Raw genomic sequence first — 14,385 nt, 5'->3', positions numbered from 1 at the left:
ATCTTTCTCTGCCTGATTTATTTCACTTAGCGTGATGCCCCCAAGGTCTATCCATGTTGTCTCAAATGTCGGGATTGCCTTCTTTCCTACGGCTGAAGAGTATTTTGTCGCCTTATAGACCATGTGTTCTTTACCCACTCATCCACCGACGGACACTTAGGTTGTTTCCGCGTGTCACTGGCCATTGTAAGCGAGAGTGCCACGAACGTGGGAGCACAGAGATCTCTTCAACATAGTGATTTTGTTTCCTTCAGATATATTCCCGGAAGTGGGATTACTAGATCATATGATAGTTCTGTTTTTTTTTTTAACTTTTTGAGGCCCCTGCATGCCGTTGTCCATATTGGCTCCACCAATTTGCATTCCCATCAACACAGCACGGGGTCCCCTTACTCTCCACATCCACGGCAGCATTTGTTCTCTCTTGACTTTTCGTTGAGGGCCATCCAAACAGGCATGATGTGGTATCTCAATGTGGTTTTGACTCGCATTTCCCTAATGATGAGGGACATTGAACACCTTTGCACGCACCTGTTGGCTATTTGAATATCTTTTTTGGGAAAATATCTGTTCAGATCCTCTTCCCATTTTTCATGGAATTATTTGGATTTTTTTGCTTTTGAGTTGTATAAGTTATGTATATATTTTGGATACGAACCCCTTAACAGATATATGATTTGCAAATATTTTTTTACCAATCCGTGGGTGGCCTTTTCATGTTGTTGATTATATCTTTCACTGTGCAGAAGTTTTCTAGTTTGATATAGTCCCACTTATTTTTTATGTTGTTGCTTATACAGTAAGTGTCATATTCAAAAACAAACAAAACAAAAATCATTGCCAAGACCCCTGTCAAGGAGCTTTTTCTCTATGTTTTCTTCTAGAAGCTTCTAGAAGCTGTATGGTTTTAGGTTTCACATTTAAGTCTTTAGTCCACTAAAGAGTTAATTTTAAGTTAAGTGGTATAAGTTAGTTTTATTCTTTTACTTGTGAATAACCAATTTTCCCAACGCCACTGTTGAAGAGATTGTCTTTTCTCCACTGTGTATTCTTTTTTTTTTTTTAATTTTTTTTTTTTTTTTTTTTTTTATGATAGTCACAGAGAGAGCAAGAGAGGCAGAGACACAGACAGAGGGAGAAGCAGGCTCCATGCACTGGGAGCCTGATGTGGGATTTGATCCTGGGTCTCCAGGATCGCGCCCTGGGCCAAAGGCAGGCGCCAAACCGCTGCGCCACCCAGGGATCCCTCCACTGCGTATTCTTGGTTCCTTTCAAATATTAGGGGACCATGTATGCATGAATGGATTTATTTCTGGACTCTCGGTTATGTTCTATTGGTCTCTGTATGTGTTTTTATGCTGGTCCTATCCCTTTTTGATTAGTATAGCTTTATAGTACAGTTTGAAATCAGGAAGTGTGATGCCTCCAGCTTTGTTCTCAAAGGATTGGGATCCCTGGGTGGCGCAGCGGTTTGGCGCCTGCCTTTGGCCCGGGGCGCGATCCTGGAGACCCGGGATCGAATCCCACGTCGGGCTCCCGGTGCATGGAGCCTGCTTCTCCCTCTGCCTGTGTCTCTGCCTCTCTCTCTCTCTCTCTCTCTCTCTGTGTGTGTGTGACTATCATAAATAAATTTAAAAAAATTAAAATAAAATAAAATTATTGTTCTCAAAGGATTGCCTATTTGGAGTCTCTTGTGGTTCCATAATACTTTACTATTGTTCTTTCTACTTTTGTAAAAAAAAAAAAAAAAAAGCCAATATTGGCCTGTAGTTTCCTTTTCTACAGGAAGGATGACTGATTCAATCTCCTTACTAGAAATTGATCTGCTCAGATTTTCTATTTCTTTCTGATTCAGTCTTAGTAGGTTGTATGTTTCTAGGAGTATAGTCATTTCTCGTAGGATGTTGTCATATAGATGTTCAAATCAGCTTGTTGTCATTAGATGTTCAAAGGAGTCTCTTATGATCCTTTGCATTTCTATGTTATCAGTGATTGCACCTCCTTTTTCATTTAAAATTTTGTTAATTTGGGGCCTTTCTTTTCCATGGTGAGTCTAGCTAAGAGTTGTCAATTTTGTTTCTCTCTTCAAAGAAGCAACTCTTCATTTAATCTTTTCTATTGTTTTCCTATTCTTTATTTCATTTATTTCCGCTCTGATCTTTATCATTTCCTTCTTTCTGCTAAATTTGAGCTTAGTTTGTTGTTGTTTTTCTGGTTCCTTGAGGGGTCAAGTTAGGTGGTTTATTTGAGGTCTTTCTATTTTCTTGATATATGTGTTTATAGCTATAAAATTCCCTCTGAGAACTGCTTTTATGGCATCCCATAAGTTTTAGCACGTTATTTTTCCATTTCTATTTGTCTCAAGATTCTTATTTCCTTTTTAATTTCTTTTTTGATCCATTTGTGGTTGAGGAAAGTGCTGTTTAATTTCCATGTGTTCATGAATTTCCCAGTTTCCTCCTGTTACTGACTTCTAGTTTCATACTATTGAGACCAGAGAAGATACTTGATATAGTTTCAATCTTCTTAGATTTGCTAAGACTTTTTCTATGGCCTGACATATAACCTATCCTAGAAAACATCCCATGTGTGCTTGAGAAAAATATATATTTTGCTATTGTTGGGAAAATGTAGATTCTTGTTGACAACTAGATGTGAGGACTAAGAGAGAAGCCATCAGACTCCTTGGTGAGGTGGGAAACCAGGAGCTAGAGGGAAGGGAAGCAAAAGGAGCTGGTTTCTATCAAGACCTTCATTAGCCAGGGACTTTACACATGTCCTCATCACATTTTGCTTTAAGAAGGGGCTCGGAGAGGTTAAGTGACTTGCCCAAGGTCACACAGTAAGCAGCAGAACTGGGATCTAAACCCAAGTCTGCTCAGTTCTGAAGCCCAAGATCTCTCCACTGAACAATCATGCTGCCTGCCCCACAGAATTAGCAGAGGACTCGGTAGCATCAAGGGATGGACTGGTAATAGGCAGCTGCTCACTGGCTGGGTCCTGCCTTGAACAACTTCTATATCCCCTCAAGCCTTCTCCTGTGAACTCCGTAAGGGAGAGTAAGAACCAAGGCCTACAGGGGTGATGGTATCAGCCACTGTGCTTCTGGCGTGGTGAGTAGCATGGAGCATCGTGAGCCTGTGGTTGACAATTTCAGTCCCCCAGGCAGGACAGACAGGAGGCACAGACAGCTAGCTGCAGTTGCCATTTATTGAGATACATCACAGGCACAGACAGGGGAGGCAGGCGGGTAGATTCAGAGAGGGGTCGGGTCTAGTGAGAGACCAGAGAGGTTGAAAGGCCTTCAGGGACCACTCCCAACTTCCCTCTTTCCTCCCCCAGCCTGCCCTGAGTGCAGAGCAGAGGAGCAGAGGAATCAAGGGAAATCCAGTCTCCTCCCAGTGGTCAAAAGGTCACCCCCAAGTCACTCAAATACATTGCTCAAGGAGGTGGCCTTAACCCCCCTCCCATCACGTTGCAGAAGCAAGGAGAAAATGTGGGTACATTTGAGCCTTCCCCAAATGCAGATCACCTGCAGGGTCTGACATGCAAATACACTGGACCTGTGGTCCTGGGGCTGTTCCCTCTCTTATGGGGGTGGGTGGGGAGGGCAGCAGGGGTGGGATGAGTACAACAAGGAGAAAATTGCAGGGGCCCCAGGTTGCAAGGCTGGGCAGCTAATACCTCCGACTTGACGTCTTGACCGTGGTGGTCTTCCGCAGGATGGAGGTGCCCCCAGAGACGGGCCCTCCCTTGACGGTGCCATAGCCCACACTGGTGCCGAATCCGCCCTTGCCAGCACCCCCACCCCCGCCAAGGGACATGCCACCCCCGAAGCCCGCCGCACCGCCTCCGCACACAGTAGTGGAGTTGCCGGTCACCGCTGCAAGGCAAAGGGTCTGGGTGAGGCAGGGCTGGAAGAGGGAGGGGGACTTGCAGAAACCAGTGAGGGATGGGAACACAAGGAGGCAGGGAGCCATGGGAAACTGATGGAGAAAGTGGGGCAGGAAGCTCGTTCTTTGGGAACCCCCAAACTTGTCTCCAGGGGCTCAGGTGGAGGGAACATGTGCTCCTGGCCGAGGACAGACTGAGTGGACTGAGCAGAGGATCAGGGCTGGGCCTGGGGCAGGGCAAGGAGGCAAAGTACTCACAAATGCTGACTGCACTGGGGCATTCTCCAGACATCCTGCAGAAACAGAAAGACCAGGAGAAGGGTCAGGGGTTCCCAGAGCCCAGGTGAAAAAACCCTCTCCCTCCTTCCCCCGTCCCATTCTCTGCCTTCATGGTGGATCAACTCCGTGGGCCAACACTCAAGCCAGGCCAGCAAGACGAGACCAAGAGACATGTGCACGCGGCTGCCCTGGGCCTCACGGCCCTTCCAGCAGGCGCTACAGAGAAAGCAGAGCCATAGGAGGCCAAATGGCCCCATTCTGCCCTGTCGTCCCCTCCGCCTCCTGCGCGTCGTGACAGCAAACACAGCTCATGCCAAAACAAAGCCTCCTGTTTCTGGTTAAAGTGACTTTTTTTACATCTCATGCCTTCCCGAGGACAGAAATGATTTATTTTTCCAAAGCGTCAAAGGTTGGTGGAAGCAGCCTCAGTCCTGCAGGGCTGCCGACCGCCGCAAGGCTACTGATAGTTGCGCCGACTGAGGACACACACAGCAGAGGCAGTGAGCACAAGTGGAAAGTCTCCGGGGTGGGGGGGGAAGAGGCAGGAGCCCAGCTCCCGGGCTGCCCCCTTATCTCCCTACCCCCAGCTCGGAGCTCTCTTCCCAGGGCAGGAGGGGCCCCCACCTGCTCTCCTCGCTCTCCAGCAGCTTGCGGTAGGTGGCGATCTCCACGTCCAGGGCCAGCTTGACGTTCATGAGAGCCTGGTAGTCGCGCAGCAGCCGGGCCAGGTCCTCCTTGGCCTGGTGCAGGGCCATGTCCAGGTCCCCAAGCTTCTTCTGAGCGTCCTTCAGGGCCATATCCCCACGCTGCTCCGCTTCTGCGATGGCAGTCTGCAGTTGCTGGCACTGCCCAAGGGATGAGAGGTGTTGGGAACACCCTCCAGGGTCATCACATCCATCTCTCTGCCCCGACCCAGACATCGCCACTCCCCGCCCCCTCCCGACCCCAGCCAACTGAGCAAGAAGGGAAGCAGAAATAGTCCTCTCAGAGAAGAGCTACCCCTACACGGCGGAGCCAGCGCTGCGGGGAAGTCCTTACTGAAGTCTAATGTTACTCCCTCCCGCTACAACTCAGCGCAGTGCCTCACAGGAGATAAAATAAGTAATAGAAGCTCATCATTAACCAGACGCTTCACTCTGATCTGGGGGAAAGCCCAGGCTTTTTAGCCATATCCTAGATGGAATCAGCACCTATGACGTGGCCACTCGAACCGTCAGCCTCCTGCTCTGACCTCCTGAAGATGGGACCAATCTCTTTGGAGATCATCCCACCTGCTCCCCCTGTGATACACTATGTGACCTTGGACAAGCCCTATCCTTCTCCAGGCCTCAGTTTTCTACCCTGTGAAAGGGGTGTGTTGGTCTTAAAGTCCAGCTTCTGAGTGTGTCCCATCCACCAGGAAAGGAGCAGTTCTCACCCCTCAGTATGACAGTGAGAAAGTCCCCACCTCTGCCAACCCAGGTCTGACCCCCAGGCTCCCAATCAAAGGCTCACCTGCTTCTTAACTGCATCCACCTCGCCCTGCAGCCTCTGGACAGTGCGGGTGAGCTCAGCAATCTCATTCTTAGTGTCCCGCAGGTTGTCCCCATGCTTCCCAGCTGTCACCTGCAGCTCTTCATACTGGAGACCAAACAAGCGGCAGTGAGTGGCAGTTCTAGGCCCTCCTGGGTAACTATCGGCCCCAGGCCCACCTCTCAGCTAGAGGCCCCCCGTGTGGGCTGGGTGCGTCTGGCCCAGGCCTCTCACCACGGGGGATGTGCTGTGTCCTTCCCACCCACACACCTGACCCGCGGTTCTTCTCACCTTGGTCTGGTACCAAGCCTCAGCCTCAGCCCTGCTCCTCTGGGCAATCAGCTCATACTGGGCCTTGACCTCAGCAATGATGCTGTCCAGGTCCAGGCTGCGATTGTTGTCCATGGACAGGACCACATTGGTGTCAGACACGTGGGTCTGCACTTGACTCAGCTCCTGCAGAAAAAGAGAAAGCTGCCACCAGAACCCCTGCTCCAGGCCCCCAGGAGACGGCTGAGGGGTGAAGGACGGGCCCCAGGTGGCATCAGGAGGCCTGTGCTCTGGTCCAGGCTCCAGCCTAGAAGGAAAGGCCTCATTGTCTCCAGCTGTGAAATGGGGCTCTCACTTTTATAAATATCTTTTCTTTTTGTGGATTTACAGGTTTCCAAGGGATTAAAGAAGGAGAAGGAATGTGTACGTGTTGCACTCAAACCCGGTGCTAGGCTTACAGCCAGTACGTCCACCAGTCCCTGCATCCTCAGAACACTCTGGGAGGCAGGCCAGGCCATGACTGGCACACGGGGCACTTTTATCAAATTGGGAAAAGTCCCCCCTCTGATAGGAGGCAGACGGTGGGGCCTAGGGAGCTGAGCATGGGCGTGATTCAAACCTCACTCTCCACTCAGCCAGCGAACAACCTGCACCCCCCTTCACATTGGTCCTGACACAGATTAGTGAGGAAAGAAGCTCTGGAAAGAGAAGTGATGCATCCAAGGTCACCAGATCCAAGATCCTCCAGTCCAGTCCTAGGAGCCAGACTGGAACCAGTCAGTTGAGCAACAAATCCCAAGTGGTTTCCCCTAGAATATACTGACATATATAGACCATGGTGATGTTCTTGGAACCTCCCTGGGTTTCTAAGACCATCCGCTTTGACATATAAACAGGCCTTTAAAGGTGCCACGAACGGCAGGCTGGGTCTCTGTGTTCTGGCTCTGAGTTCAGCTCTATCGCTAGGTCATCTGCACGGGCTCCCAGCTGAGCTCTGCCTCCAACTCTCCCGTGGTCCTTCCTGCCCTGAGCTGCCGACCAACTGCCCAAACCCCAGCTCCAATCAAATCCCTCAGATCCCTCAGCCCCTCAGTGCTCCTCAGTGGCTCCCAAAGAAGAGAGTCTTCCTTCTAAAAGTCAACGCCTTGTGTGCTCTGGTCTTGCCTCCAGCTTCCCTGCAGCCAGTGGGATTCTAACAGATAGAGCCGGCATCGTAACAGCAGCTCTCCCTGGCTGAGCCCTTCCTCTGGGCAGACGCTGTGGGCAGGTGCCGTCCCTGACAGGCGCCAACTCGGTACTTGCACTTTCCAATGGCGCAAAGGGTAACCTGCTCCGAATCGCAGACTAATAAGCGGGGACCCCAGGCTCAAGCCTAGAGCGTCTGACACCAGAAACTGAGGTGACATAGACTTAAAAAAGAGACAGAAATCAAGAAAAAGAGAGCTACCAAAGCCGGACCTGCTCCCCATACTAACATAGATTTAGATTTACTAAGTTGCATTGTCTTTTACAAGGTGGGATGCGTGGAGAGGAAGGAGCTAACATCCAATCGCTGAAATGTTCATGGTTTCATGAAAAGGCATGAGCTCTGGAGACAGGCAAAGCGAAGTTCAAGTCCCCAGCCCACCATTCACTAGCTGTTTCCCATCAAGGAGAACAGTCTCAGACTAGAAAGGGCAGGATGCTGGAGGAGAAATGGAAAGCCAAGACAGACACGGAGAGTATGAGAGGCCTTGGCCTTGTTGGGGACGTCAAGGGTCCAGGCCAAAGGAACTCATCCTAGGAGGCCTTGGGATTGCCAAGGGGATGAATACTCCCAGAGACCCATAAGAAATGTGGAGAAGAGGAAAGATTCCAGAACCCCAGATACAGCAAATGTCCTCATTGTCAAGGGGATGATATTTACACTTTCTCAGATTAGACTTGCCGTCGACCTCCTATGGGCCTCTAGAATCACAAAATGTAAGAGGGTTGGAACCAGTAAGACTTCCCTAAGGAAAGACCAAGCCAAATGGATTTCATTTCCCCCTATGGTTGTATTACTAAAATGCTCGGACCATCACAGACATCACATGACCAAGGCTTCCATGGCATTCTTGAACGCAAGAAAAGATGCGGACCAGATGATGATATGGTCAACTCGCGTTTAAAGTAGCTGAGCCACTTGAACCACAAATTATTGATTGTGGAGTGAGGTCAGCCTGGGGGAAAGGTACCATGGAAGACCTCGCTCCTGCACTAAGACTTAGGTCTTGGCCATGCTGGCTTTAACATGCTTACTGGTCACATACCCTGAAATGAACTCTCATGCTACGTGGAAAGTTTACCAGGTGTGCAGAGAACCCCAAGCTGGGGCATCATGAATATATCAAATATATCCCATTACCCAGTTGGGTCTCTCCAACACATAGATAGGAGACATCGAGTTTCAAAGTGCCCACAGTTACCTGGATGATGGGATGAAACCACAGTAACATTTCACGGGAAAATCAGGGCTCATTAACTCTTGCATTTGGTTTCCAAAATTCAACCACCCAAAAACAGAAAGTTGAAAATAAATGGATACGTGCATGGCTTGAAAACTTTTGTGTGAAAAACTCCGGGAGGGTTTTTTAAGGAGCAAATATTGTGAAATGGCTTCTAAAGATGACAAACTAGTGCAACATTAGGCAGCACGAATGCAAGTCTGTAGCCTCCCTCCTTCCCCTGCTGTTCTCCAAAGTCTGGGCTAAGAACACCATTTCCTCAACTTCCTCAGATGTCAGTTCCTGAAGCCTCTTGACCTCTAAAAGGTCGCCATGTGAAAGACATATGCCACACGGAAGACAATTGCGTTCGTTGCCTGGAGGCAGAATCAGGGCCAATCAAGAGCAGAAGTCACGGGAAGATTGAAGTTAGTGGTCTAATGTGGTCAATAGTGGAAACGCCTGCTGTAAAAAATATGAGCTCCCGGCCCCCAGGAGGATCCAATCCGAGGCCCCGTGACTCCTATCAGTGATGTTAGAGAAGGGCTCCAGCACGGAGGGGAAGGTGGGCCGTGACGCCCCTACCAAGTCCCAATCCAGGATGCTGAGTCAGGGATCAACTCGGGTGTCCCTGACTATAAAATAGAGACAATAAAAAAAATTTTTTTAAACAAGCAAACAAATTAATTAATTAATTAAATAAAACAAAATAGAGACAATAAGTACCTATACTGTGGCTTTGTTGAGAGGATTATGTAAAACTTGGCCCAGTGTCTGGCCCACCCTTAGCACCTAATACATGGAAGGTGGTATTAATGAAAGGTCCGGGTTCTATCTTTTTTCAATTAAATTGCATTGGTGAAGGACCGCCTGGTGGTTAAGCATCTGCCTTCAGCTCAGGTCATGATCTCAGGGTCCTGGGATCTAGCCCCGCATGGGGCTCCTTGCTCAGTGGGGAGCCTGCTTCTCCCTCTGCATCCGCTCCCCCTGCTTTTGCTCTCAATCTCTCTATCTCTCTCTCTCTCTCTCTCAAATAAATAAAATATTTTTAAAATAATTTCAAAAAAACAAACTGCATTGGTGAATTCAGATCAGACCTCCAGGGGGACTCCCCAGGGCTATAGGGAAATGTAATTGTCCCTGTCCATTGGCCATCTCACCATTTCATAGAGATGATTCAGGAAGTCGAGCTCCTCAGTCAAGGTGCTCGCTTTGCCCTGCAGATCCATTCGGCTCATATATGCAGCATCCACATCCTGGGGGAAAGAGAGACAGCAGGGCAGACGCCTCAGCCCCCGGGGCTGTCGCCTCCCTCTGAGTCAGCGCAGCACCCCGGTGAGCCCGAGAACCGCTCCCCTACTCCCTGCTCCCCTGCTCACCTTCTTGAGCAGCACAAACTCATTCTCCGCTGCAGTGCGCTTATTGATTTCATCCTCGTACCTGTTATACGGGAAGACGTAGGCCAGGCTCAGCCTTGTTCTGCCTTTTAAGACATTTAACCCACTTGGCTTTAAGCCCCATTGGGTCCCACACTATCTAAGAACACCTCTGAGAAGTAGGTTTGTAATGCAGGCGCCCAGTGAAGAGGCTTGGGGGGCAGTTGTTACATATTCCTGCCCACCCGCTTTGAGGAAACGGGCACAGATTTTGTACAATAATATGGCACAGAGCAGCTGTCTCTTTGGATCGGGGCCCTTTGGAGGCTTTATAGGAACAGGCAAAGATGTGTCAACAGTGGTTTATCTTTGCGTTCACTTTCAACAGGTAGGACGTCATTTACAACAGTTTACTTCTCTCCAACCACTTTTGCTGAGATTTTAAAGGTTAGAAATCACCAGGATCGAGTTATCGGAAAAGGTATGAAAGATTATACCCTAAAATTATAAATATACATATCAACTCATCATAATATATGACCTTTATTTGGATCTTGATTCAAACAATTTTTAAACTCATGACATTTATGGGACAATTGAAAATTCAGAATGAATGGATAGTCGATGATATTGAGGAATTACTGTTTTAAAAGTCTGAGATGTAAAAAAAAAAAAAAGTCTGAGATGTGGTTATGGTGTAGTGTTTATATTTGATTAAGTCGAGCTATGCAGATAAGCCACATGAATATACCCAGTAAATATCTGAGAATGAAATCACACGATGGCTGGGATTTGCTTCAAGACATAAGGGAGGAGAAAAGTCAAATAGGCGTATAGATGAAACAAGACTGGCTATAAGTTAATAATTATTAAAGCTGAGTGATAAGAACATAAAGATCCCTTATACTATTATCCCTACCTTAGGGTTTTTCAAATTATGAACAGTGTGCAAATAAGTGGGACAATTCTCCAGGAGGCAGTGAGTCGAGGGCCTGGACACCCGAGGAAAGCAGCTCAGTCTGCGCACTTCCCCAGGTAGGCCCTAGGAGCCTGGGAATGGGGTGACTCTCTGGGGATATTTCCCACGCTGTCCCCTCCCTACCCCCACATGGCCCCAGCCTGTCCAGTCCTCCTCACTTGCTCTTGAAGTCCTCAAGGACATCCTGCACATTCCTCAGCTCTGAGTCCAGCCTCCCCCGATCGCTCTGGAGGTTGTCCAGCTGCCTCCGCAGGTTGCCCAAGTAGTTCTCAAAGAGAGGTTCCAGGTTGTTCCTGGTGACACCAGAGTTCTGGCCCTGCTCCTGCAGCAGGGCCCATTTGGTCTCCAGCACCTTATTCTGCTGCTCCAGGAAACGTACCTAAACCAGAGCAAGAAGGGTGGTGGGTTGGTGCCCTCCCTCTGCCCCAGGAGGGACCCAGGACTGGGCCCATCATCACCACCAGCCCCCAACCAGGACATCACAGGGCCAGTGCAGGGTCAATGCATTGCTGAGGGGAGGTGTCCCTGCGGGAACAGTCTTTGCTGGAAAAGACGGTCCAATCCAATGACAAGGACTCTAAAGAGTTAATAAACCATAAAACCCCGGCTCAGTCATTTGCTCCTTGGTGACAGTCAAGTTACTTCTCTCTGGGTCTCCTTTTCCCACTTGTCCGGGGTAAACCAGACTAGATCAATATTTCTGAACCCTAATTCTACATCAAAGTCAAGTGCTAAAAATGCAGGTGCACATCTAGTATATGTGTGCAGAGGTACACGAACACGTACACGTGTACGTACACACACACAGGGAAGGAGAAAGCAAATGTGACAAAATGTAAAAATTGGTGAGTCTTTTTCTTTTTTTTTAATTGGTGAATGTAAAGCGAAATTAAGTCAGTCAGAGAAAGACCGATACCACAGGATTTCACGCAAATGTGGAATTGAAGAGACAGACACGCGGAGAGAAAAAGAAAGGGAGGAAGAGACAAACCAAGAAACCGGTTCGTAACTCTGGAGAACACACCGCTGGCTACTGGAGGGGAGGCGGGTGGGAGAAATAGGGGACGGGGATTGAGGAGGGCTCTTGCGACGAGCCCCGGCTGATGTATGGAACTGTTGAATCACCATGGTATACACCGGAACCTAAAATATATAAGACTGTATTGGAACTAAAATTAAATGAAATTAAAATAAATTACATTGAAATTTTAAATGTGGTGCATCTGGGTGAAAAAAATATATAGGAATATATTGTACTGTTCTGACAACTCTTCTGTAAATTTAACCTTTTTTAAAAAAAATTTAAATATAGATGCCCAGCCCTATCTGGAAAGACTTAAAAGGGGGCTCACGGTGTGGGCTTCATAGGTCCCCTGGGGGAGTCTCTGCCTGGGCACAGACACCGGACCGGGTCAGCCTCGCGGACCCCCACATGTTGCTGAGCGCCTGAGACGGGTTTCTGCTTGTCTGACCTCTGGGGCAATTCCACAGGGAACCAAAAGTCACTAGGGGAGAAGGTGAGGGGGTGGAGGGAACAGCTTGCTTCACCTTCTGCCATCTGGTTCCTGCAGATCCCACCCCCACAGCACCCCAGGCCCAAAGTCACGTGGCCTGGGAACCGTGAAACAGGTGCCCCTGCCACGAGCAGCGACCGGACCTCTTAATGCCAAGGACCCTGGGGCCCATGAACCTGGGTTCCAGGCCCACCTCTGCCTCCAAGTGCCTGTAGGATCCTGGGCAAATCTCTTGCCCTCTCTAGACCTCTGTTTTCTCTTCTTCAAAATGGACACAGTATCACCTATTCTGATTCCTCATGGGATGCTGTGGGTTCAGAAAGAGGATATTCTTTGGGAACCCCCAGACCACTGAACTAAGATACGGTTACCCACCAGGATTTTCCCCATCACAGTCCCCTTACCTGGGGATTTGGGGCAGAGGTAGACAATGCAGCAAAATGGACCTGGAAGTGCCAGAGAGCAGCACAAGAGCCACCCAGTCGGCCCGGAGCCCAGGGAAGGAGCCAGCATGCTCCCCGTCCGGGATGCACCAGACTATACCCCCAGGAGACCACCCTCGCCACTGTCCATCCCAAACTGAGCTTCCCGACCAGAATAGCAGGGAGGGATAAGAGAAGCAAAACGGTAACTTCTCCTGGGCCAACACCCTCAGTCGTGTCCTGATCACATCTTTGTCCTCAGGCCTCCTTCAAAACGGAGAGAACAGGGAGGAGATGGGGCTCCTGGGATAACCCGGTAGATGTTTGAGCCGGTTTCCCCAGCTGTGACATGACAAGCGGCACCAAGGACCATCCTGTTAAGAGGAAGGGTGAGGAGGGTCCACTCCTTAATTGTGCAGCAGGCTGCCGTGTGACCATGCTAGCGACGGCCAAGGGGGAGGCACAACACAGTCGAGGCAGGCTTGGCATCAGGCCTCATGAGCAGAACCGAGATTCACCGGAGCAAGGACAGTAAGATCCAGAAGACTGTCGCCAGGCCAGGGAGCTCCAACAGTCACCTGGTCAAGCCCTGCCACAGTGGACACGGGCTGCAACAGCCTCCGCCCGGCCCCCAACCTCTTAGGGGCCTTGCTTCCACTCCAAGGGCCCCTCCCCGCCTCCTTCCACCCCGGCTCACCTTGTCGATGAAGGAGGCAAACTTGTTGTTGAGGGTCTTGATCTGCTCCCGCTCCTGGGTGCGCACCCTCTGGATCTCGGGGTCTATCTCCACGTTGAGGGGGGTCAGCAGGCTCTGGTTGACGGTGACCTCCTGGATGCCTCCAGGAGGACAGGCGGGCCCGAACACCTGCCTGCCAGCCCCCAGGCCTGCAAAGGCCCCACTGCCAAAGCCGAAGCCTCCCAGGGCCCGCCCTGAGGAGGCCCCTCCAGCCACACTGACCGAGATGCTCTTGCTGCCTCCCAGGTTATAGAGGCTTCGGCTGCCAAAGCCACCCTTGCCGGGGCCACAGCGGGTCCCCCCACCACTGCCACTGCTCCGGGACACCGTCACAGAGCTGAAGCTGCTGCGGGCCCGGGACCCGCCTCCCGCACTCGCAGAGTTAGAGCTAAAGCCCCCTCTGGTAGAGTACGTCTGCCGAGACACGGAGGACCTCATGGCCGTCGGGGGGCCGGGGTGCAGGTGCAGAGAGCAGAGACGGGGTGCGGTGAGCTGCTGCGCCTCCGATGGGCTTTTTATCTTTTCCCAGTTGGGCTGGCTCCTGAGCTCCACAGACACTCCTGCCCCATTGCCCCAGGAGGAGAGGGAGGGGCCCCGTGGGCCAGGGGAGTCCCCTCTCCCCCAGCGGGAGGGAGGGGCTGCTCCCAGGTATCACCTGTGCTCCGGAGCTGGGGCTGAGCCGAGACTGTGTGGGGCAGGATGCCACCTTCTCCCCCCTGGGGCTCTCCTGACTTGGAACGGGATGATACGGGCTCCCACGGCCACCCCCCACCCGGTGGCTGGCTTGGTCTCCTCCCACCCAGCCCCGATGGCCGCCATCAATGGGGCTCTGTTCTGTGGGATTTGGCCCAGGCACCTGTCGCAAGCCAAGGCCCCGGGGGCCCAGGGTTGTACAGGTGGTAAGGGAGGGAGGGTTGGGCAACGGGCTGGGGAGAGGGT

General features: G+C 50.6%; 1 protein-coding gene across 1 annotated transcript; it reads right to left on the bottom strand.

The window, feature by feature from the left end:
* Nucleotides 1-3,192: 3,192 nt before the first annotated feature.
* KRT79 (keratin 79) lies at nt 3,193-14,202 on the bottom strand. The gene is made up of 9 exons (XM_072797817.1): nt 13,408-14,202; nt 10,933-11,153; nt 9,799-9,859; nt 9,580-9,675; nt 5,976-6,140; nt 5,667-5,792; nt 4,797-5,017; nt 4,152-4,186; nt 3,193-3,883 (listed from the first exon to the last, which is right to left on the bottom strand). Exons 1-9 carry the CDS (start codon nt 13,882-13,884, stop codon nt 3,678-3,680), a joined length of 1,608 nt encoding a protein of 535 aa, XP_072653918.1. The 5' UTR covers nt 13,885-14,202; the 3' UTR covers nt 3,193-3,677.
* Between the last annotated feature and the right edge of the window lie 183 nt (nt 14,203-14,385).

Source organism: Canis lupus, chromosome 25, assembly GCF_048164855.1.
Source record: "Canis lupus baileyi chromosome 25, mCanLup2.hap1, whole genome shotgun sequence".
Classification (NCBI taxonomy): domain Eukaryota; kingdom Metazoa; phylum Chordata; class Mammalia; order Carnivora; family Canidae; genus Canis; species Canis lupus.
Note: the sequence above shows the minus strand (reverse complement) of the source record. Positions and strands in the feature narration are given on the sequence as shown.